Source organism: Antrostomus carolinensis, unplaced genomic scaffold (assembly GCF_000700745.2).
Source record: "Antrostomus carolinensis isolate BGI_N321 unplaced genomic scaffold, ASM70074v2 scaffold9771, whole genome shotgun sequence".
Lineage (NCBI taxonomy): Eukaryota > Metazoa > Chordata > Aves > Caprimulgiformes > Caprimulgidae > Antrostomus > Antrostomus carolinensis.
This window is the reverse complement of record NW_010293462.1, coordinates 2,649-25,927: the sequence shown is the minus strand read 5'-3', so window position 1 is coordinate 25,927 and position 23,279 is coordinate 2,649. Positions and strand designations below refer to the sequence as shown.

General features: G+C 45.5%; 1 protein-coding gene across 1 annotated transcript; it reads right to left on the bottom strand.

Moving 5' to 3' along the window:
- Window positions 1–2: 2 nt before the first annotated feature.
- On the bottom strand, window positions 3–13,426 carry AQP3 (aquaporin 3 (Gill blood group)). The gene is made up of 6 exons (XM_010177277.1): window positions 13,244–13,426; window positions 3,868–3,994; window positions 3,636–3,773; window positions 1,986–2,104; window positions 1,020–1,237; window positions 3–298 (listed from the first exon to the last, which is right to left on the bottom strand). Exons 1-6 carry the CDS (start codon window positions 13,349–13,351, stop codon window positions 130–132), a joined length of 879 nt encoding a protein of 292 aa, XP_010175579.1. The 5' UTR covers window positions 13,352–13,426; the 3' UTR covers window positions 3–129.
- Between the last annotated feature and the right edge of the window lie 9,853 nt (window positions 13,427–23,279).

Below are 23,279 nucleotides of genomic sequence, written 5' to 3'. Positions count from 1 at the left end.
GCGCTAGAATATCTCAAGACAGGAAAAAAGCTCTTCCTGTTGTTCTTGAAGCTCTTCTTAACTCCTTCCTCCTCTTTGCCAGCTGCAGTCCTAGTAACGACTGTCTGCCAGATCTGGGTGGCAGCTTCCTCAGACCCTTTCCTTGTGCTTCACGTTAGCCAGCTTGACTGTTTCCTGCTCAGAGGCAGGTGGAGAAGGCTCATCATGACATCCAATCATCAGCTGATAGACTATCACTCCTGCAATAGCCCCAAGGAAAGGAGCAACAACTGGAACCCACCACCACTGTTTACCAGTCCTGGAAAACAAAAAAGAAAATTCACAAGGTAAGAACTGCAGCCTATAGGATGCTCTTGTTTGGATCTGGAACAATGCAGGATATGGTCATCTCCAAACTCAGCACTGACTTGAAAAAGACAACAGTACCCACATGTCTGTAGTAATTTAGTAATTTCCAAGGCAGATATTGCTCCCCACTGCAAGTTCAGGTGACAAACAATTCAGAACAGCTACTTCTAGGACTTCCAAGACTATACCTCCACCAAGAAAGGACAGAAGCAGTTGCTTGCCTGAACTAGACACCTTAACTTCAGTCCCACTGCTTGCAGGAAATCATCCCTTGACAGCACATAGTCTATACTGCTCATGGCTCTCTTAATTTTCTCCAGCAACAACAAAATCCAAATATAACAAATTTTTACTTTCTACCACTAAAAAAAAAAAAAAAAAAAAAAAAAAAATAGGGTCATGTTCAAGGTGCACCTGAACTTCTCATGGATGCCCTTAGATATCCTCCCTGATAGCAAAGTTGGGTCATTTGCTCTCACTGCTTGAAAGTGCCAAACTTCTACAATTTCTTAAGAAATCAGAGCAGAGCAAACAGTGCCTTTTAAAAATGCATATAAAATCCAAAGGTACCTCATGGGTGCTAAGACTCTTATGAAGCCAGAGCTGCCACCTACTTAGACTTGTAATTTTTTTCCCCTTGATGCACAAAGTTTTCATTGGCAAGCACTTACCAGAACACTTCAGTGCCCCATCCAGCGATGGCTGTGAAGAGACGAGGCCCAAAGTCCCTGGCAGGGTTGACAGCATAGCCAGAGTTGAAGCCCATGGAGGTTCCAATAACGAGGACAACGAAGCCAACTGTGAAAGCCTCCAGCCCCGTGGGTACAGGGTTGTTGTAGGGATCAACAATAGCCAAGACGCAAACAATCAGGGAGGCTGTGCCAATGAACTGGGGAGAGGGGGGGGAAGAAAAAGAATAATCCAGATAAATAATTTGGTCAAAAGATTAAACTTCTCTGAAGTCCCATGCATTTGTTCTCTAAACTGAAAAAAAACTGCACTAAGTGATCCTATGGCATTATCAGACCACAGTACACAGTACCCACAGGAACGGGAGAGTGGAACATGCTTCTCCTGGCAGCCCACAGGCTCAATCAAGCCCACACCTTTTTCCCTACCCACAGAAGAGCTATGAATAACTATTTGAGCCACCAGAACAGCTGAAAACATCTTTCTGAACATGCTTCCAACCTGCAACAGCTGTGTGTCTGCTGTCCCTTTGTGGCTGATGGCAACTTTAAGGAGACTGTCACCTCCAACACAAACCACCACCCCACATCCAGTGGATGTCTGGGTTGTACAACAGCCACAGTAGTACAGTGGAAGTGAGGAAGAGCTATCCTTCCTCATGCTATGACTCTTCAGGAGCTAAAGCTAAGTAGTATCCTTTTCACTGGTGTCCTGGCCAGCCTTGTGTGACTGGTTAACCCCATTCACACAAGGCTTCTTGCCACCTTACAGGGTGCTTTCTGGATCTTACTCTTCCTATGGGCTAATGAGATACCTGTGTCAGCTCTAAAAACCTTCCTGGATATCTTCTCTTTAAATTTAAATTCATTCTCTAACCAAACAAGAGGCCCAGAACAACCCCAAAAGATTCTTCTTCAAACACACCTTCATCTTCCCAGCACCATTACCTGATCAAAGAATCCATTCACGACGTTCAGATGCTGAGATGGGTAGGTGGCAAAGATACCTGCCGTGCCATTCTGTCCTGTTACATACAGCTGGTTGCTGCCAAAAGCCCAGATGGCGTCTAGAGGGGGGGAAGGAGAAAAAACAAAAGTAGAGAGATCAGTTATTTTCCAACACACATCTCAGATAAGACCTTGCTTGGAAGATGACTAAATTATGGGTTCCACAGAGCCATGACTACTGAGACAGAATTCCCTGAGCACCCCATTGTTATGTGTTGCAAAACCATTTGCTGTAGAGCATTCATTAAAAAAAAAAAAACAAACTTAGGGTGTGATCCACCACAACATTTTATCAGTTAGGCTCAGATGCAGATGGCCCGAGTCCCTGTTCCTAATACCTCTTCTTTTCCAGGCACTAGGAAAGAGTTAAAGCCAAAAAGTAAACACTGAGCTGATTCCAAATCTCTCCCAAAAGGTAATCAAATGCCTGTGATGTCAGCCTTGGTGTCAAGACGTGAGATATTGCTACGAGAGCTACAATAAACAGGATTTGTGCTGACCTTGCATTTTCCTCTAAGCCAATACACGATTACTTTCACCTCCCAGGGTTGTCCTATAGAGCAGTCAGACCCTTGCCTACCATTATGTGGAAGCTGAATAACTAACCTAGGTGGGCTGTCTAGATTCCCTCCATGGTTAGTGTCAAGAAAAACAGACACTTTCTGAAGGCAGCTTTTCCATGGTTTAGGCAGCCAAGATGGGATTAACTCTTCTGAAGAGAAGACTTCAGCCTAACTAGTAATGTAACCTGGTGTTGACCTGGAGTCCTGATGTTTGCAGAGATTAAGGTAGGTCCTCCTACTTTCTAAAGTGACAAGCAGTTGGTGCTACTGCCAGGGTGGCAGTTTCCTCTATTCAGATGAAACCTACAGTGACCCAGATGTTCTGTTCGGCTACAGAGAACACAGCTCCTATTGCCAGAAACAGATATCAGGAGGAAAAAACTGAGTCAAAATTTCACCCTTGATAGTTGAGGAAGACCAGTTTCCAGGGTAGAGTCAGTTTTTGCCCATTGAATATTGCCCTGTCATGAGGAGCATCACTCAGGAGGAATAGATGCCTGAGGAACTGAATTTCTAGAATGATTTCTAAAGTATAGAATCATTCTGATAAAGGCAGCAAAAACTGCTAAAAGTCCCATTGTATGGAAGACAATGCAGAAGACATCCATGGTGAAGTCTTTTTTTTTTTTTTTTTTGGTCTTTTTTTTTTAACCAAGAAGAAACCAGCTCTGGAATAATGCACAGATATAAAATCTCCATTGCCACTAGTATTTCATCAGCATCTCTGAAAGCTCTTTTTTAATCCAGATAGTAACTACAAGAGGGGTTATCCAGTGGTCCATGGTGCAGTGATCATTACTCAAGGACAAAGACTCACACATTGACAATGCTGGTTGGCCTTCAGATTGATTTAAACCCATCATCCTGAGATCAGGAAAACTCTCCCAGAAAGAGAGTAAGGAGGTTTCTTACATCTCTGCTTTGCGAGAAAATGCTCCTCTCAGATTTGGGAACCAGCCTTCCTGCAATGAGTCATGAAGAGCATGAACCTCACCACAACAAACATAGAAAAACTTTCTGCACTTACCGTAGTAGAGCCCAAAGACTATGCCAGCTCCCAGGAAAGCCCCCAGGGTTTGGGCCAGGGCATAAATTGGCAGCTTGATCCACGGTTCCCGGGCCAAGAAGCACATGGCAAAAGTGACAGCTGGGTTCAGATGTCCACCTGCAGAAAGGTTGATGGTTATTGCACTTTTACAGGTAAAATATGGGTCCTAGAGATGAGCCAAGGATCCAGCCCACACACAGCTACAACATACCTGATACCTGTCCTGCAATCAAGATGCCGAGCGTCACAGCGAAGCCAAAGGCCAGGTTAACGGTCAGGAAACCTCCATGAGTCCCTCTGCTGAGCACGATCTGTGCAACAGAGCCACAGCCAAACAACTAGGAAGAAAAGAAGAGATCAAAGTTGCCCTCTCTGTTTAACAACTGTACCAGTTGCTGATCAGTGCCTGCAACTGCTCCACTTACACTTGCATGCACCATCACAACCTACTCATGACTCAAAGCCTTCAAAGCTTCAACCTTCGGTCAAAGTATTTAGGCATGATCTCCAGGGACAGCAGAGAAGGAGAAAGGACACAGAACAAGCCTATGTCCTGGCAGGGAGAAACAAAACCAGGGCCAACATCAAAAGCAAGATTAGACCACAGTTCACATCTCCAGGAGACTGGAGGGCTTTGTCCAGCCATATAATTTTCAGGTGGCAGATGAGAAGAATCAGCCTGACAGCAGCCCTGGACCAAGGTATTTACAGTGCAACTGCTCAGATGAGGGATGAGTTACCTTATTGTTAAAAAGGATAATTGACACAGTAGTACATAGATTGGCAGGGGACAATTTTGATAATGCCTGAAAATACAAACATGACTGAAGAAAGTCATATACAGCCTCACATTTATGGGGTCCTCTTTGAGGTGGCACTGACTGACAGCAAGTAATTGGGGCTGCCTCCTCAAGTTGAGGTACCTGCAGCCAAGGTACACTTTCTGCTGTGGGTACTCCGATCACAGCCCATGCCGTCCCAAACTAGTCTTATCCTTCCTATGGCAACATCATGTAAGAAAAGATCAGGGCAACAGAGCTGGCCTGTGTCTGCAGCACCAGCATGGTACAGTCACCATCAAGAAAAGTCCATATTCTACAGAGAACATGCCACCAGCACAGCCTGAGGCTTGGCCTTCTGCACCAAGCACTTTAGGGGACAAAAGTTGTTTCTGCTTAATGATAAAGGGTGTTTCCTAGTAGCTATGGGAGGCATGTGCTCTTGCTCAAAGACATTTGCTCCAAACAGGTGATCCTTCTTTTCCCAACCACATCTAAAAGCCATCTTTCTTGTGTTCACCCTTAACAACCCAGACCAGTTTCTCCTGGCATTTCAGTTCATCACTCAACCAGCTGGAGGCTTTCTGCCTGGCCAAGTCTCTCCACTACCCACTATGCAATTTAAGAAATCCTAATCCTGTTTTTCTGTATGCTTTTATCTTCCACTGCCTCCACCTGAGTTGATTCTTGCTGTGTACCAGGCATTATCACATCAGCAGGTTTTAGGAGCATCCTTAAACTGGGTCAGGGATGACAGCTTGCTCCTGAGATCCTCAAATCTAGGGATCAAGGCTTGCCTTATTTCTACTGACCACATGCCCATATCTACACACTCATCGAGACATTCTGCTTCTGTAAACTCCATCATCTCATAATTACTCAGTTGTCACAGAGGCAGTATCTGCTCCCAGGGGATAAGCCAACAAATAGGCAACAGGGTAGCAGGGTTGGGTCTCTGCACCTCTCCTGCCAATGCTGGACATGCCCATTGAGCAACACAGAATCCAGATCAGGAGCAAAGCCAAAATATATCTAACTCATCCCCTCCCATCCCCTTGATAACTGATGAATTACTAATAAAGCAAACACTGCACTCAGCCTGCTGGAAAGGCGCAGCCAGGTAGGCTGCAGGCTGACTCACAAGGTGGACACTCTGTACACAGGTACCTCTTGACAAAGTGCCAGGTTCCCAACACAGGACCCTGTGTAGAAGAAACAAAGGAACCTGTAGAACTCGTTAGTTAATGAGAGGGGACGTCCAGCACTAATCTCTACTGGTGCAGGCCCCTTCAATGTCCTAACTCTGAGCTGTCCAGCTGGGAAACTATGTCAGAGAAGACACCCAGGCATCGGCAGAAAAGACGTCTTGTTTATTGTGCAACAAACAGAGCCATCATTCCCAGCTGTGCCCAAACCACCAAGGGAAGCATAGCTCCAACTGTGAAAATAAATACTGGCTAGTGACCAGGGTGACATCTGTTCCTTCCCTTACCCTAGAAAAGCCCCATCATGCTTTAGACAGAGTTTTGGAGAGAGCACTTGGCCATGCTGTTCACCCCTGTAATGCCACACAGCACATCAGTCTGACCAGAGAGGGGGTGAGCCCACTAAAAGCTGCAATGGTCATCTGAGTTTGGCAGGGTTGGCCTCAAGTTCTTCCGATTATTGAAGGTATTTGTGTTATTCACTCTGAAAGAACTGGCAGTTCTGCAAGTGGATGGTGGTTGGCTCATTAGCCACATACTTTGGGTTACAGAAATCACAGAGTAAAATTTACCCCTTCCACCTCCCTGTTCACCAACAAAGGTCCTCTCTTAACCTGGAAGAAGGCCAGATCTGCCATTTCTCAAGCAGTTGTTCCCCATCCTCCTCTTCCCCCACCTTACATCTGGCAATAGCTCTCCAGCTTTTCCTCAGAAAGTCTATGGGCCATGCAAAAACACCCTGGAGCCACTCCACAGGAGCATTAAAATTATTTATCAGATGAGCCCTGAGCACTATTTGGCTTAATTCAGCGTGACAGCAGAAAACGTGACCCTCAGCAGATAAAGAGTAAGGTGATATTTAGGGACTGGTTTGAACTTTGGTATGCATGTGTGCAATTCCATCCTGCACCAGTGGAGTCCACTAAGCATGAACATCTATTCTCATGCATGACGTCCATCCATGGCATTTGACTTATAGGAACCAGTTCAAATCATGCTCACTCATGCTTTTGTGGCGAGTGGCTTGACATCACAGAGTTTTGCTGTAGTAGTGGATATTACAGTTAGGTTTTAATCACACCATTTTCACTTCTGGTATTTGCTAGTTTTCCTTTCAATTCCTTTTCCCAGACCATATAAGACAGGAGACTCTCAGTATCCATATTTTAAGTCTTCCTTTTCCAATGCTCACAGAGAAGCATTTAGGAGCTAGTTTGAGTTGAAAGGCAAGGAAGGTCAAATAAAAGCAATTCAGCATTTATCTCCGTGGCTCTTAAGTTCATGCAATGGATGTAAGAGATCTTATTCAATATTATAACACTATGTTCAGAGACAGTGGTGCACACCCAAGGCAGAGATGTTCCCTCACTCTCTGTTTTAATAACCTGCTTACAACACTTCTTTTTTTTTTCTTTTTTTTTTTTTTTGTTCAAAACCCCTCAAACATTATTGGAAAAACATCCCAGCCAGCAGAAAGCCAGGTTAGCACCTCACATGGCAGCATGTGCAGCAGTCAACTGTTATACCGGCATGATCCACTAGCAAAGTTCAAAAGCAGTTTTAAAGTGCTAATAAAATTATTGCAGCAAAGCATTACTCTGATGTATTAAAGCTACTTTCCTAAGAACTGAGGTCAATGCACCCATTAACCAGGTTAATGGAAGCCTGCTACCTAATTTCATCATACTGGCTTTAGCAGATCTAATGGCTTTCCCTGCCAACAGAGAGGCTTCTCACTCCTCTTCCCTCACCAGTTAATACAGCTCCTTGCACTCTGAAAAATATCAAAATCCATGTTCTGCAGCACCCAGGAGTTGAACTGGTTCAAGGGTGGAGAGGCTGACAAGTTCCAAAGCCTGTACAAGGGAGGGGACAGCCACAAGCAGCAGCAAAACCAGGAAAAAGTAGCAGGTCACTGGGTGAAAATTCACACTCAGGGAAACCTTAAACTCAATGGGTCCAGGGTATGGTCGGGGACTGGCCATTTAGCTTTGTCACCCAAGGTGTCTCAATGTCTGGAGACAAGAAAGCTCCACGGCTAGTCAGGGCTGGTAGGAAAGGAACCTGGAGGACAAAAAAAATTGAAAAATCTAATGAAGTAGTGAGGCCATCTGAGTTTATAGGCAAACCTTGTGAAAAGCAGCTCCATACACGAACTTAGTACAAAGGTAGTGCTCAGCGCTCCCCTGCGCAGCAGCCGGGTTTCCTCCCTGGCTTCCCTCCTCTTTCTTTGCGGTGCTTTTCACACCTTCATGTGCAACACAAAGGCCTAGATGCATTTGCTTCTGGACTGCAGACAGATTGATCTCTAAATCAAGATGGGAAAGTTTTGCTGGCATAGCCCAGGAGGAGTGTTATTACCTGATTTACAACTTCTCTCTTCAGCCAGCAAATAAACCAGGGATTAGGCAAGGAGCCTGCTGTAAATCTATCCTAATCATCTCAGAAAGGCTGCTCAGCCCTCGCTGCCCTCTGGTTATTGGGGAAGATGCCAAAAGAGCAGTCAAACCATGGGTCTATTCCAAAGGAAGAGACCCTGAGATATTGATGGAAGATTTTAAACATTAGATACACAAAGGGAAACCTCTCTTTGTATCAGAGTGGAAATTATGACTATCCTACAGACCCTTCAAGGGGGGAGGCTGGGAGGGAGGGGGCAGAGGACTGGCACTTTACAACCTGTTCAAAACATCCTCCCAACTCCTTCTCTGCAGCTCAATGCAAGAAGTAGTTAAAGGTACTCTAACTCTCTCTCATGGCCTCCTCAAGAAGCAGGACTCAGCTGGGTAGATCTGAAGACAGATCCATCCCCCTTGCTGTTTTGGTTCAACCAGCATGCAGAGATCTTCCTCAGCTCTGTGGTCCACGTGGCCAGGACAACCTCCACCAGCTACAAAGCCAGTGCAAGGAGCCCAGTCACTTTTGCCTTTCCTCAAGTATCTCTTGAACAGAGAGACTGGTCATCATTTACAATTTGCAAAGCAAGAAGAAACATTAGACCCCCACAGTTGGGTTTCTTGTCCAGCACAGCTGGACAGAAGTTGTCCTATGGGGAAAGACAGCAGCAGATGGTCTGTCATGTTGCAGCTCTTTCTGCACCACCTACTGTCCCAGAGCCAGGCAGGGCTGCAGGACTCGAGAGATAAGAGGGTCTGAGGAAAGCTGAGCTGCACATACATCACGTGCTACGACACTGCACAAAGCTGGGGAAATGAGCAGCGTGCTGCACAAGCAACCTGAACCACCCTCAGCAGTGAAGTTGGGCATTTGAGAGAAAACTCGCTAGTTTAGCTTGTTCCCTCCACACACAAACACAGAAGAAACACACTTATTTCGGTGTCCCTGGTATCCCTCAGATCAGAAGGATTTAGCTCTTAGAAAGACCTGTCCTTCTGGTGGGGTTTTGGTTACAGGGTTGGGCACCATTGGGGAAAAGCTGCCTTCCCACTAAGGGCAAGTCCTGGTGCCTGAACTGCACTCTTTGTAAGAAGGAGAAAACTCCCTGCTCCGGCACAGAGACAGGAAGAAGGGACAGTTTTGGGCAGTTAATGATGAGCTTTGAGTTCTGGAGGAAGAGGTGAGGGAGAAGAGCAGCGCTGCCATTTCCCATGCCGCCACAGCCAGCAGCACAGACCCTTGCAGGGAAGGATTAGAAGTGCTCGACCTGCTTACAGCAAAGATTTCCAGCCCCTTGGAAATCCTAGCAAAGCATTAAGAAAAAAACCAAAATTTTAAAATTAATAATAATAATAAAATCACATTACCCAAATGCAACAAGCTGGGTGCAGGCAAACCAGCACAAATGAAATAGTGATTGTGGAAATTGCTGTGCCACCCCAGATGGCTGCGGGATGAGCAGCAGCTTTAAGCTCTGCACTGCCAACAGTTAAATGACTGTCCCTTCACCTTGATCATCCCAACCACTTTGCTACTCTGGTTTCTGTGGTCTGCAGCACACTCATACTCCAAAAAGCTCCCACCTGGCCACAAAGTCGAGACAGCCCTGATTGAAAAGGACTTAGGAGTTGTTTTGTTCTTTATTTTTGCCTCTACAGCAGTGAATCACAGTTAGTCCAACTTTGAAATCCATTATAAACAGCGAGTTCCTTCTTTTGCAAATGTAAAAACCAAACAGAGCCAGCTTTGGCATTTAGAGCCAAGCAGAGCAAGGCAAACAGATTGAGCCTTTAACGGAGGCACGAAGGCCTGCCACTGGAAATCTGGCTTTAGTGAGCTGCTACAGTAATAACACAAACAGCAAGTGACTTGGAAAATGCCTTCGACATTTGCATTGCTTAACTATTGCCAGCGAGCGGTGCTTCCAACATAGGTATAAAGTGCAAACCTAAAGTATCACTTGGAAAGTGCATTTTGAAGGGTGGGGGGGGGAAGAAAACAGTCATTTTAATTATCAGAGGAAAGGTAGAATCAACATTACTATTCTTGTAACTGTAAGAACATTACCCAAAGACAAAAACCACATTGTGTAAGGTTACTGTACACAGCAAAAGCAGCTTGCAAGTAAAGAGCACCTTGCATTTGCGCTATTCAGGGCTTGGCTGGCTTAATTGGATTTTTTTTTTTTTTTTTATCTTATCTTAAAAAAAGAGGCACTATTTTGTTTTAACATTCTGCTACCTTTGCCTCCTTAAAAAATAAGAAAAATTAAAAAATCAAGTAATAGGTTAATCCCTACAAGCAGAGTGACTTAGTAGTAGTCTGAAGTCACTTTGCTGTAGAAGAGTTTGAGAGACCTGCTGTCATTATGCAAGTGAAAGGGAGGAGAGAAGAAACTGAAGCCGTGCCAATATCCACGGTGGGACAAGTTTTACTTTACATATTGAAATTTAAACTAAGCTGCAAATTTTAAACAGTCTCCTTCCCTTCATTTCAGGAAGTTAATTTCAGAGAGAACAATATCAAATCATAAATCCATTCCCAGTATTGTTCTGCTCTAGACATATTCGTGTTCGGTCCATTGTGTCTACCATGAAGACAATTTCATGGATCTCGTGTCTTTCCTCAGATACTTTATTGTCTGAAGCCAACAAGGGATGTTTAATGGGCTCAAATGCAGCTAAACGCATGCACACACAGCTCAGCCTAGTGGCAAGGTGAGCAGTAGGGACTTGTGCAAGGTAAAAATGACAATATGTCTCCTAGGACTATCCAATTCAAACTACTACCCAGGTCATCTGAAAGGGGAAGAAAATAATCTTCAAGCCTCTTTCTGTTTTAGGCAGATGATATAGTAAAAGCATGCAAAAGAATCTGGGTGGTAGGGAGGAAAAAAATATTTTTTCAGTAAAATAAACTGAATAAACATCACTTCATCAACAGAAGAATAGACTAGGACACCTCTAAGGCAGAAAGGGATTGATGCCCAGCAGAGCTGTACTCCAGGGCTGTTGTCCTGGAACCTACTTCCCTTTCTGTATACTCTGGTTTTTCCTGCTAACAACCCAGGAGTATTCATCATGTTTGTGACTTCCTCATTTCTCCCACCAGCCCACTCCATTTTCTCCCACATAGCACACACAGCCCTCCATCTACTGCAGTGTTGCTGCAGGAGATGCCAGGTCACTTTGACAAGACCTGTAAGATGGAGTTGAATGTGTCACTAAAACCAGCATTTTCTTGTCCCTAGACAGCACTCAGAAATTCCTGAAGAAGGTGAGGGATCTGCTCGTACACTTAGAGGTGTCCCTGCTGATGGCAGGGGGGTTGGAACTGGATGATCTTTAAGGTTCCTTCCAACCCAAACCATTCCGTGATTCTAAAACAGAGCAGGTGTGGTGCTCCTGAGGACAAGGCATATGTTGTCCACATTTGACAGTGCATCATCCAGCCTTGCTGATGGGTGCCCACTACCCCTCTCCTTTTGGAGGCTGGTTATGATTTTTTTCTCCTTTTTTTTTTTTCCAAACTCTTCCTTGGGCTCTGAGAACATCCCAACTCCTCGGAAATTAATCTCTGTCATATCAGCTAATACAGTTTGAAGAATAAACAGCATTTTTTGGACCATAAGCCCCTTATGGAAGTTCAGATTCACATGGCTAAAGGCTTGCCTCGTTTCTCCCCCAATATTAACTTAGCTAGTGGGAGATATTATTCCTCCTCACAAGTCCCCCCTTGCTTCAGTCCTGAGACTAACTGCAGCAACATCAGTGATTCATGGACAGCTACTTTCTACCTGTTAATCACTTTCCTATCAGCTTCTACCTTAATCCCAAATAACCCTTCCTGGAAAAATCAACAGGACTTGTTTGCAAATCTCCAAAGTTGGGTCATTCCAACGATAAAGCCATTGCACTGTGTGAAGCTCCTTTCTTTTAAGAGTGGAAGCATTTTAGAGGGACTCAGTTGAATACACTGTGCTCCCACACAAGAAGCAGTAGCTTCTTCTTCCTCATCAAAAAATAATCTTACTCGTTAAAGCACAAGATAGCATGCATTGTCCGCAGGAGCACATGCAGCTTCATCAAACCTCCCTTTCCTTTCAGCTCCTCCAACTATTAGATTTCTCCCCAAACGGCCCTGCCATCAGTCACAAAGAGGTGGAAACCCACAGTTACTCCACTGAAAACTATAGGATTTCTCTGGCTTTACACCATTTCAGAGGAACTTTCCCCTGCAGGTATTCATTGTGTGAACACCAACTCCTTTCTGCTGCTCTATCAACACAACAGACTCATGACCTGTTGGGCAGTGCTGTGTTTTCAGCTGCAGACGCCCAAAAGCCAGATATCCCTATCTCAGTTCTGCTACACTGGTATTTGCTCCCCACTCCTCATACACATCTGTCCTAGCTGTTCACATCTGCCTTTGACTTCAAAGCAAGCCAAGGCCACTCAAAGGTCTTCAAACTAAGTCACTGGTACAGATATCCACCCCGCTTTCTCCTTTATATCCTATCCCTTTGGGAACTAAGCACTAAAACAGGCAGCAGAGTTTTGTTGCCATTTACCACTTAAAAACACAACAACTGACAGCTCAGCGTGTCAGACACATGTCGAGTGCAAGCTCCCGATCTGCTGCCGACACAGGCTGCCACAGTGTCCTGTGGACCCACTGATAAGACCCTGGGGAACCTGCAGCTGACAGCAGAAAAAAAAAACAACAAAAAAACTGAAATAGTTTGAATTCTGCCTATTTCTTCTCCATAGGATGCACAAGGAAAACAAAGTGAGGTGATTAAAAGCTTTCACTTCCCCAAGTGATAACACTTGAATTATTTCAGTGCCAAGACAATATTCCAGGGCAGACAGAAAGGAAGTTTTGTGTGATCTCTAGCAAAACCCTTGCTGCTTGCACAGAGACACTTTTGCTCCCTACACTTTGCAGACATGCAAAAACTCCCAAACACCCGCTGAGCTCTGCAGAACCCACCCTTTGCCAGCAACCTCAAAGCTCATCCTACTGCAACTTGCATGAGTTCTTTTTCCTGTGGATAAAGACTTCTCTAGTCCACACAGAGCAGGTTGCACTGGAGCTGGGCTCATACCTGGTGTAAACTCTGGCAGCAGCACAACCCCTTCACCAGGACAATTTTCTCCCACATCCAGGGGTTAGAGACCATCCCCACACCACAGCATAGACTCACCACCAGGATCAGCGTCCCCAGGCATTCAGCCAGCGCTTGCCGGACTAATTTGTTTCTGATCCTCAGGTGCTCCTCAATAGTAGCAAGAACATCCTTTTGCCTCCCCATCACAGCTGAGGTGTCCTTCAAGCAGTGTCAGGGGAAAAACCAGCAGCTGATGAAGCCTCAGCAAGGTTTTCTCCCCACTAGAGCTGCCTTTGCTTATAAATAAGTTCAGCGAGGCCTGACACACCTCCTGGTTAACCACACCCCTTCCACCCTCTCCTCAAACCCAACTTTTTTTTTTTCTTCTCCTCCCAACTTATTTTTTTTCCCCTCCTTTTCAGCATGAGACAAAGCCAGTGGTTTTCTTCATTTTCTTTATTGCTTGCATAGATGAGTAAAAGATTCGGGACTTTCAGAAGAAGGAGGAATTAAATATGGCAAAGATATCCTGCTCAAACTCCTGCTGTTTTCAGCACTTAGCATCTAAAACATGGGGCCATAGCTGCCCCTCTCCAGCTTTGCCTGAGGTCCTGAAAGCTAAATGCATGGACCAAACAGTGTCTTAGACAATTTCTGTGATCACAAAATGCTGCTTTCAGCTTGCTTTCCCTCCTAAGCTCCTACAGGCAAAGTGGTGAGTGCTCCTGTGCTGATTCAGAGGCTGGAGGTGCCTTGCAGCAAAATTTAGGGGCAGGAGGGTTTGATCCCCCACATCTGTACTGTAGGCTGAGGACAAGGCACTTCCTGATTCCAGCAGTTACCCAGTTGAAGCTGGTATCAAGAAGCAAGATCAGAACTCTATCCACGCAAACTTGCATCTGGGTCAAAACTCTTGTGTATTGTTAGAGTTTGTCTCCCCCTCCCAGGGCTTTGGGAAAGCATTTGCAGACCAGTCCCCATGAAAAATGTGAAGAAAAGCCATAAGAGATCCACAGTGCAGAGCCAATCTCCTGTCACAGGACCTTGACGAGGACACTACCAACTCATTGAGCCTTGCAGGAACCAACCCTTGCTGCCTTTTCAACGTCAGTAACATCCTATATCACCCTAGGCCAGTTCTATGGGATAGTTTGAATGTAAGCTGTCCCAGTCCGTACCATCCGGGGTGAGGGCTGCTAACAGAACGCGTGCCACTCATGGCATCTGGTTTCTGTTAAGTACGTAGTAAAAATTCCCCAGGCTCTTTGACTCACAAGGGCTTGACACAGAGCAGCAGGGCTGAATTGTGCTGGACTGAAGGGGACCCCTTTCCTGGATTTGTTCCCCCGCCTCCTCTGCAAAGCCACAGATGCCTGGCTTTTCCTCTTCCCCTTTCCTGTTGGAAAAGCAGAGCTTTTTAGTGCAGTGATGAATAGGTCTTTATTTCGTAAAGAAACTGCAGCCAGCCTGAGAAGCACATGAATGTGGTTAAGAAAGCAATAACGTGTGAGGAATCAGATGCAGGGAAACACTCGGGTCCAAACATAATTACAGGGAGAGGAAACTTTCCTCATTACTTTATGTTCAGGCCCAGTCTGGTATCACCAGCATCAGTGAGGTCCTCTGAACTACAGCAAGCACTCCATCAGCCCCATGCATGCTTGCTGCAGCTGGGGTTTACAAACCAGTGCTCAGGACACCCATTTTTAACCTTATCTCCATGTCTCTCCCCTCACCCTCTTGCTCTTGCAGAGACAGGGACAACTCACAGCCATTCCTCTGCCTCAATTCCTCCCACACTCCCCATCTCCTTTATATTCCACTCTGTCCTTTTCATCCTGACTCCATATCAAAGCCATCACAGCCAGAAATTATGTGTGTTGGATTTTTTCCCTTTTGGCAGTTTCTAAGCTAAGGTCTGTGGGCTGTTTCACCATTTGTTGAACCACCAGTGTGCAGATGCTGTGTTCTGTGGTGTCAGTTTATCAAGATGTATTTAGACTGAGTCCTGGATCCTGTTCCTTCCCTGGTGGTGGGGACAGAACCATAAGACAAGAGAGAGACAGATGATGAGCAAGAGGTATGGGGAGATATGATGTTCTCCAGGTAGGTAGGTACATACATATCTCCTGTCTGCAGCATCTGGTCACAAGTTGAGGATACAGAAATTTCCTCACAACTGGTGAAGGGAGGGGAGATGTCTAGGCTCCCAGGTTGATGACAGAAGATGGTGCTAACACCAGCATCAAAGCTGGTGCTTGGAAAAGTCTAGACAGACGCAAGCCTGAGGAGCTGGGGTGGGGTGGGTGCTCCAGCTGACTCACTGCCTGACCCTGAGCAAATCCTTCACCTTTCCACACCTCAGCTTCTCCATCAGTAAATTGAAGAGAATGACATTGGATTCCCTTCCAGGGGCGTTGTGAGGGTGAATCACTGCAGCCCAAGATTCAATGACTTAAAATGTGCAATAGGGACTTATGCAACTGCTTTCCCAACAGACAGCCACCTTATTATCTAGGAAGGAGCTTGGGGAAGGGACTGAGATGCAGCGCTTCTAAGAAGCAGAAAATCTTTCTAGAAGCAATAACTAATCAAAGTGCAGGTAAGGAATTAAAGGCCCCAGTGCTGGAGCTTCTCTGTGCCAAGGCAGGCATTGCCCTACCACGCCATTCAGCTGGACTCCAGGGACACACGATCTAAACAGAAACAAAGATGTGCACCAGCAGCAATAGGTTTCCAAATAAGCCCATCTCCTCCAGTAAAATGATGCACAGGGTACTGGGACCCATCCTGGTCTTTAGAAGAAGTCCACGTCAGTAAAAGTAAACAAGGAAGAATGTAGCAGTAAGACTAACAAGGTAGGCCCTCAGAACTACTGGGCTCTCCTAGTGTTGAGTAGAAACAGCAAGATGTCCATCCCTTTAGCGTTGCCTTGCATGGACATTCAAATATGTTATTTCACAGCACAAAGGCTCAAAGAAAAGAAATTTCCAAAACTCTGTCACAAAAACTCATGCCTGACCTCCTGGTCGTAGTGCCAAAGCTATTGCAGCCCAAACAACTTTTGTTGTCAATCATGATGTGATTCAAACATCAGGTGTCAAAGTGCTTAGAGACAACTACCTCTATCAATCTGTACAATGCCAAAAAATCAAGGCATTGTAGGGGTCAAAGTAATACTTTAATTTCTAGAATCTACCAGTTGCCCAGAGAAAACTCAAAGAGAAAAGGAAACTCAGCTCAACAGGGAAATCGGAGACAATGTTGTTGTCTCAATCTTTTCTTCCAATATCTTCTGGAACTAACAAATATGGCAGTACCTAGGAATAAACCAAGATTCAAACCCATGCCCTCTGACCCTTGTCCAATAAAGCACTTGTCTGTAATATTTGTCACTTTCCTATTCCTTTCCTTTCTCTCCTGCAGAACCATGCAATGTGCCACAAGAAACTTGCTGTGCTTAGGCTGTTTTTTCTAGACAAGATCCAAAACTAACACCCAGGTTCCAAGTTTCCTGTTTGTATTGCAGCCTTGCCACCTGGCTCCCTTCCTCTTAACTCCACTCCAGAGAAAAGACACAGGTGAAATTTTAAAGGAAGAACCAATCCTTAGCTCTCCCCTTCAGGTGTTTTCCTACTGGCTTGAGAGACACAAAATAAACTCAGGCTCATAAACTCTTTGGCTTCTGCAGAGTGCTGAATAAGCCTCTAACAATGTGATTTTTCCCATTAAAAACCAAGTAAACAGACTTTTTCTTAAGCAGCTGAATGGATAAACCTGGACAGATTGGTTCCACATCTTGTCCAAGCCAAATTGATACACGAACCCCAGGATGGATGGTGCAATAAAATACAAAGAAAAGCATGAATCACACAAAGCTGTAATGAGTCACTCATTGCACTGATGGTTGGGTCACCTGGTGTAAAAGCCGTTATGCCAAGGGAGGTCACTGGGTCAAAGCACGACAGGATTCATACTTGTGAAATCTCTCTTTGGAAGATACTTCTGACCATCTCCTTCCCATGATCTACTTGACAGAGCAATATGATGACACGTTCAGAAGATTTCATTAAAAATAAAATTATAGCTTGCCTAGCAAGGCAGGGTAGGAAGTGAGTAGGTAGGAAGTTTATAAGCTTTCTAAACCATCCTAACTGGAGGGTTCAGTGCAATGATTTCAACATCCTGCCTTGAACCTCCAGATTTGCAGAGCCAGGTGTTCATTTCATGTCTAGGTCTGCTTAGCCCTCCACCTTGAGTTAGAAAAATGGAGAAATTCCTCCAGGGAACAGTGGTAGTCTCCATAGCTGAGAGTTCTTGATGGCATCTGTGTTTCAAGAAACTTAAGGTGAAACTGCAATCCTAATTTATGTTCATCAAACATCTAAGAGAGGACTGAAAGTTGGTAAACTCAGTTTGGACTTGAATTACAATATAGTAGTGTGAATAGTATTCAAAATCCCTGAAAACATTTCTTCATGAAGTTCACTGCTTAGGACCAAGTGGAGGAAAGATGAACCTAGCTGAGTCTATACCTTATATCATCCAGAAGTGTCTCATAGGGATGGGTCCCCCAGAGTCACATTGGAGCACGGCCCACAGCCTGTTCCCACTGGCAGTTCCTTGTCATGTATGATTTCCTCCTCATCCAAAAGCTGGTCCCAATTTACAGGAATAAACATTGTTTATCACATGCTATTCTTGTAGAGAAGCTATTTTCCAGTATAAGCAGTTGCATACCAGAATAACTACTGTACACTGGAAAAGCACCAATTGCTTCAGAAGAAAGCTTTTTAATAACACATCTGAAAGGAAAGCTATTACAAACAGCTCTCCTGAAATAGGGTTTTGGCAAGAGCTACTCTATAAACTGCTCTGTGTAGACAGTCGCTCTCCTGAGAGTTGCAGAGCCAGTCCTGACTTGGAGACACTGCTGCTGCTTAGCACCACAGCAGGAGAGTTCAAAGACCCTCAAGGCAGAAGACACAGAAATGAGGTGAAACTTCACCAGCCCAAAGTGTGAGTCAGGAGCAATGACATTTTCCCTACCAGGTGAGGACATGTCCAGAAATGGAGAGTATGACTGCTCTCTAACCTTAACCACGGGTAGTCCCTAGGCACAGAAATTATCACTTTAAGATCATAATACACCTGGATGTAATTTTAGATGTCTATTCTGTGTGATCACTTTAGAAGCATCCATTTCTCTTCATTGATGATAAAGAAAGGGCTAAAACAACTAGTCCAGATGGGGATAGGCAGTGTAGCCCACCCCTACTATCTAAGGAGGTGCAGATCCACAAAAAGTAAAGGTGTTTGCACTACAGATGGGGTGAGGTGTTTGCATTAAGAGCAAGGAAGTCTTTACACTGTTCCACAATTCACAGCAGGGGCTCTCTCTGCAATACCTCATGTATTTCAGGTCACCCATGCTCAAGAAAGATAAAATGAAAGTGAGAGAGGTGCAAAGAAGTACCAGAAGGACAAGCAGGTGAATGGAGTCCCTCCCCTCCAGTATGGGCCAAAAGTGCTGAAAAAAGGTAATACAGCAAACCCAAGACCAAGTTGGGACATATTGCTGCCAGTGAGTCCATCAGGAAGCAAAACAATTGTTTGGCACAAGGGCAACTAGGGACGAACCAGTCATGGATAATTTTAGGCTGGAGATTGGAAACCACAAGACCATGGATTTTCTGTAGATATTTTCCATTTCCAGGAAGATGTTTTATTTCCCCAGGCAAAGCAAGGGTAGAAAGTACGAGAGGGTTAAATCTGAAAGGAGGTGTGGAGTTCTCTGAAGTAGTTACCTTTTTTTCCCCAATTTCTGTACCCTGATCCAATTCCACACCCTCAAGTCTTGCTTGCCCTCATATGGTCTCTGCAACAGAATTCCTGCTAACATGCATCCTCAGAGAAAAGAATTGAGTTTCTGAACTCTACACAAGCACCTTTGAAGCAAACTACACTTTCAGTCTCTTATGGTTTCAGGGCTGTCGAAGGACTTTAACTGCCAGTTTACCTGGACACTCCCTAAATCCACCTCTGCAAATGCAAAGCAAGCCCTTCCTACACTTGCTGCAAGTGAGAATAGAATCTGCTGTCCTCTTTCTGGACATCCATTCTTTCTGCTGATTTTAAATCAGCCTGAATCCCAGGGGAATTTCCATACTGGCTTATTTATTTTTTTTCCCCTGGGTAGTTTACATATTAAACATCATTCTTCAGTAAACAGGCATTAAGGAACTGCATTGTAATGGGCATTTCTGAGATTCCATAATGCAACATGGACAAGCCACCTAAGACAAGTGCCTGCGGCTGTGGAGATAACAGGGCTGTAAACAGAAGGGCTGGGCTGTGCAGTGGATGCGACACCTGAAGTCTCAAGAGGCATAAGCCCCCACCTCCCAATTCACCAGAAAGTCCCTCTCCCAAAGAGCATGTCCTGTTACCTGACAGCTCCTGCACAGAGAGGCATCAGGAGGCATGGGACATGAGGTGAGTTTGGATGATAGCTTTTAAACTGGATCTAGAGGCTTCAGTGAACTGGATCTCATGGGTGGGGAAAAGCAAAGAACTTGAATGCCATTGTGATGAGAGCCACCATCTTCCCCTCCCTCCCCTTGCAGTTACATTGGTTGACTGACCCTATGGCTGACCTGGAATATCCCAAGGGTAAAGAGCCAACATTTCCTTAGAAAATGTCCTGGCCTCTTTTTGTTGGCCTGCCCAGAAGGAACAAAAGTGGGGATTTACACACTGAAAGCCCTAACAAGAGTCAGCAAATGTAGATGCCAAAATGGGAGGTAGGAAATACTCAGAATTTCAGTCCTAAACTAGGAGCACTAAAACAGGGCTCATCCAGTGCCTGGGAATACATCTATTTGTTGCCATGTGTGGACACAGGAAATCCAAGTCCTAGTTTACTTCATGACCCAAGGCATGCATGGGTTTTATCTTGAAAAACCCACTGTCAAACTAAAGTTGTTTGCAGAAACAGAGGGGAGAACAGCCAGCTCAGAAGCCACAGGATCTGACTGCCCTGGCACAGGACAGAGGTCTGGGGATCAGAAACCGGCAGACAGGAGCAGCTTTCCCATGAGTCACCAGTGCAATGCTGCCAAGGTACCAAAATGCCCACCCTGTAGCAAAGTATCTTGCCACACACACTGCTTGGGAAACCATTTCCCTGAAAAAGCTGTCAATGAAAGTCTGTTGTATGTGGCTGGGACTTCCCATATGTGAGCTTTCCATCCTCTGGGGACAGGAAGCATCTCTCCTCTTTTGCCTGTTAACCTACATGCCAGATGTACCCATTCATCAGCTTCAGACTGGGAATATCAAACCCCCCCAGCCTCTACTGGGAGGTGCAGGTGATGGGTCTTTGATGGCCACCCCCATCCCCTGTGCTCAGACTTCTACTGCTGTCACATCCGCAGGAAGCCCACAGAGACTTGAATCAGACCTGAGTTGGGCAACTGGAGTCAGCAAATTGGATACCTATTACTGAACTGAGAGATAAGATCATTTCCACTCATCCTGCTGGTGGCGTGGGGAGTATCTATTGCAGGCACCCACATGGGGCATCCGCTCAGCCTTGCAAAACCTTTGTGAAGAGGTACCAGCCCAGGTTCCACACATGCTCTCCCACCCCTCCCACAACGAACATACTCAGCTGGTAGAAATGACGCTGCACGGAAGGAGGGATAGGGGTTTGGCATGGCCATCGCACCACTCATTCATTCCTCCATGTGGCACACTGAGTCGACAGTGTCAAGGGAAGGGTGGAGAGGCAGAGAAAACCTGATGGGACACCCCAGTGTGGACCACTGAGGAGGAATAAGACATGCCAGTCATTTGTGGGAGGTTTCCATAAGGGATATGCCAGAAAGAGTTGGTAGACTGCTGCCAAAGAAGTCACGGGAAATCTGAACTGAAGGCTATTATTAACCTATATAGGAAACAACTTGTCTTGCCTCTCCCCTGGGAGGGAAAATGTGTGTGTGAGGGGGAGGAGAAGCAGCAGTCATCTTCAGGTGGGGTTTGCCATCCCAGCACATCTGAGATCTCCCAAAGGCAGGAGCTATGCCACCCATGTACCAACGTCTAGCACAGATGGCTTTACAGCATGAAGCAGAGCACGCTGCAGCTCTTCCAGTGGCCATTCCTGATGCCTTGTGGACACAGCACCAAGGTGTAAGGGTAGTGGCTGAGCTCAATAGGCCTTCAAGCACAAGCTGTCTGGAGTTAGCACATGCTGAAAGCCAGCAAACACTGATGGGTTTTCAGCCAAGGGCTGTGGGTTCTGAGCAGCCCTCAAGGAACCAGACCCAGGGTACGTGCAAGGGTAAAGCTGTAGCAGTGGAAATTGCCTTGGTGGTAAGTGAGACCTGCTTCTACAATGACATTGAGTTGCTGAGCCATGTCCAGAGCAGGGCAACAAAGCTAAGGAAGGGTCTGGAGCACAAGTGTGATGAGCAGCGGCTGAGGGAACTGGGGTTGTTGAGTCTGGAGAAAAGGAGGCTGAGGGGAGACCTCATCACTCTCTACGACTGCCTGAAAGGAAGATGGAGAGAGGTGGGTTTTGGTCTCTTAAGTAACTAGTGACAGGATGAGAGGAAATGCCCTCAATTTGCACCAGGGGTGGTTTAGATTGGATATTAGGAAAAACTTCTTTGCTGAAAGAGTGGTCAAGCATTGGAACAGGCTGCCCAGGGAGGTGGTGGAGTCACCATTTCTGGAGGTGTTCAAAAAATGAGTAGACATGGCACTTCAGGACAACATTTAGTGGGCATAGTGGTGTTGGGTTGACAGTTGGACTGATGATCTTATAGGTCTTTTCCAACTTTAATGGTTCTGTGATTCTACGATTCTGGGGCTACAGCTCTTTGCTGCTGTGTCTCATATTGTTTCCCAGGAGTGGCCACAACAGCTCATCCTGACTCCTTCAAAAATGGGCCAAGACTCTTTGTTAGCTTCAGTCAAGAGAAAAGAGGCATTCAAAGGTCTGCAACCACGTACAACACATTGCTACTTGTGCTGGAGACGTGAAGTAGCCCTCAACTGGTATGTACCTTTCAGAAGCACGTCAAGTGGGGCATAGGTTTAGAGGTGGAATTGGTAGTGTTAGGTTTATGGTTGGACTCAGTGATCTTAAAGTTCTTTTCCAACCACTACAATTCTGTCATAAAAACCCATGTCCTAGAGGAGGCACCATGCACTTACTCCAGTGGTGTTCTAGGAGGGAGGTGCAGATGTACTTTCAGGCTAAATAACCCAATGGGTTACTCCAAGTGGAACCATAGCAAGCCCTGCCGAGAGTGGCCCAGGAATTGGGGGTCAATTGCTGGTAACTCTTCCTGAGGCCCTGTATCTAGAAAGGAATTAATTTTTACTCATTCCCAGGGAGGAATGCTACTGCCTTGACACCCACCCTGATACTTTTCTGCTCGTTGCCATTTACTGCAAGGTGCTTCAGAGATGTTTCTGGAATGTGCAGTGCCCTGGGGATGACTCTGGACCATGAAACTATAAACCATCTCGTGGACCTCCACGGTAAATGATCACATCTCTCATTATTATCTCCAGCTGCTGGAGCTGTTGAACTCAGGTCACTGCTCTGTCTTTCATCACTATTGTTTTTGCTGTTCAGTAAAAATGCAACTTTCCATCCCTGTTTCTGGGACAATGCATCATTCGATGGATGTGGTCCAAACCAACACCTTAAAGTTATTGTTAACTTATATAACAAGAAATTCTGGGGTAAATCCTCTGTGTGTTTAAACTGGAGTGTCTTCAGCTTTCAGCAACAGAGAATTTGGCCCCTAAAACTTGGTTGTCCTGGGTCCTGGAGTGCTCCCCTGCTTGCACTCTGCACCATTGGCCTGTAAGCAGCACTACAGGTGATATAAAACTCTGTCCTAGCATTTGTAAGAGCCCTGGTCACTGCCTGGGATTATACTTCAGCTATTGCCTCCTTTCACAGGAAGAAGATGGAGAAAAGCAGAAACTCCATGTGTGTAACAAAGCTGAATTTCACTGTCTCAGAGCCCTGCTCAGGAGTCTGCATGGACATAAGTTGCACTTTTTAGTGCTGGGATTTCCAACAATAATGATGTTCTGGTTTTGCATCCCA

Excerpts from the sequence above, each read along its gene's own strand:
- AQP3 (XM_010177277.1), bottom strand. The coding sequence starts at position 13,351 with ATGGGGAGGCAAAAGGATGTTCTTGCTACTATTGAGGAGCACCTGAGG. Across the intron at positions 2,105-3,635 it reads AGTCTTTGGGCTCTACTACG|ACGCCATCTGGGCTTTTGGC; the intron begins GTAAGTGCAGAA and ends CCCCCCCTCTAG. Across the intron at positions 299-1,019 it reads TGGGGCACTGAAGTGTTCTG|GACTGGTAAACAGTGGTGGT; the intron begins GTAAGTGCTTGC and ends TTTGTTTTCCAG.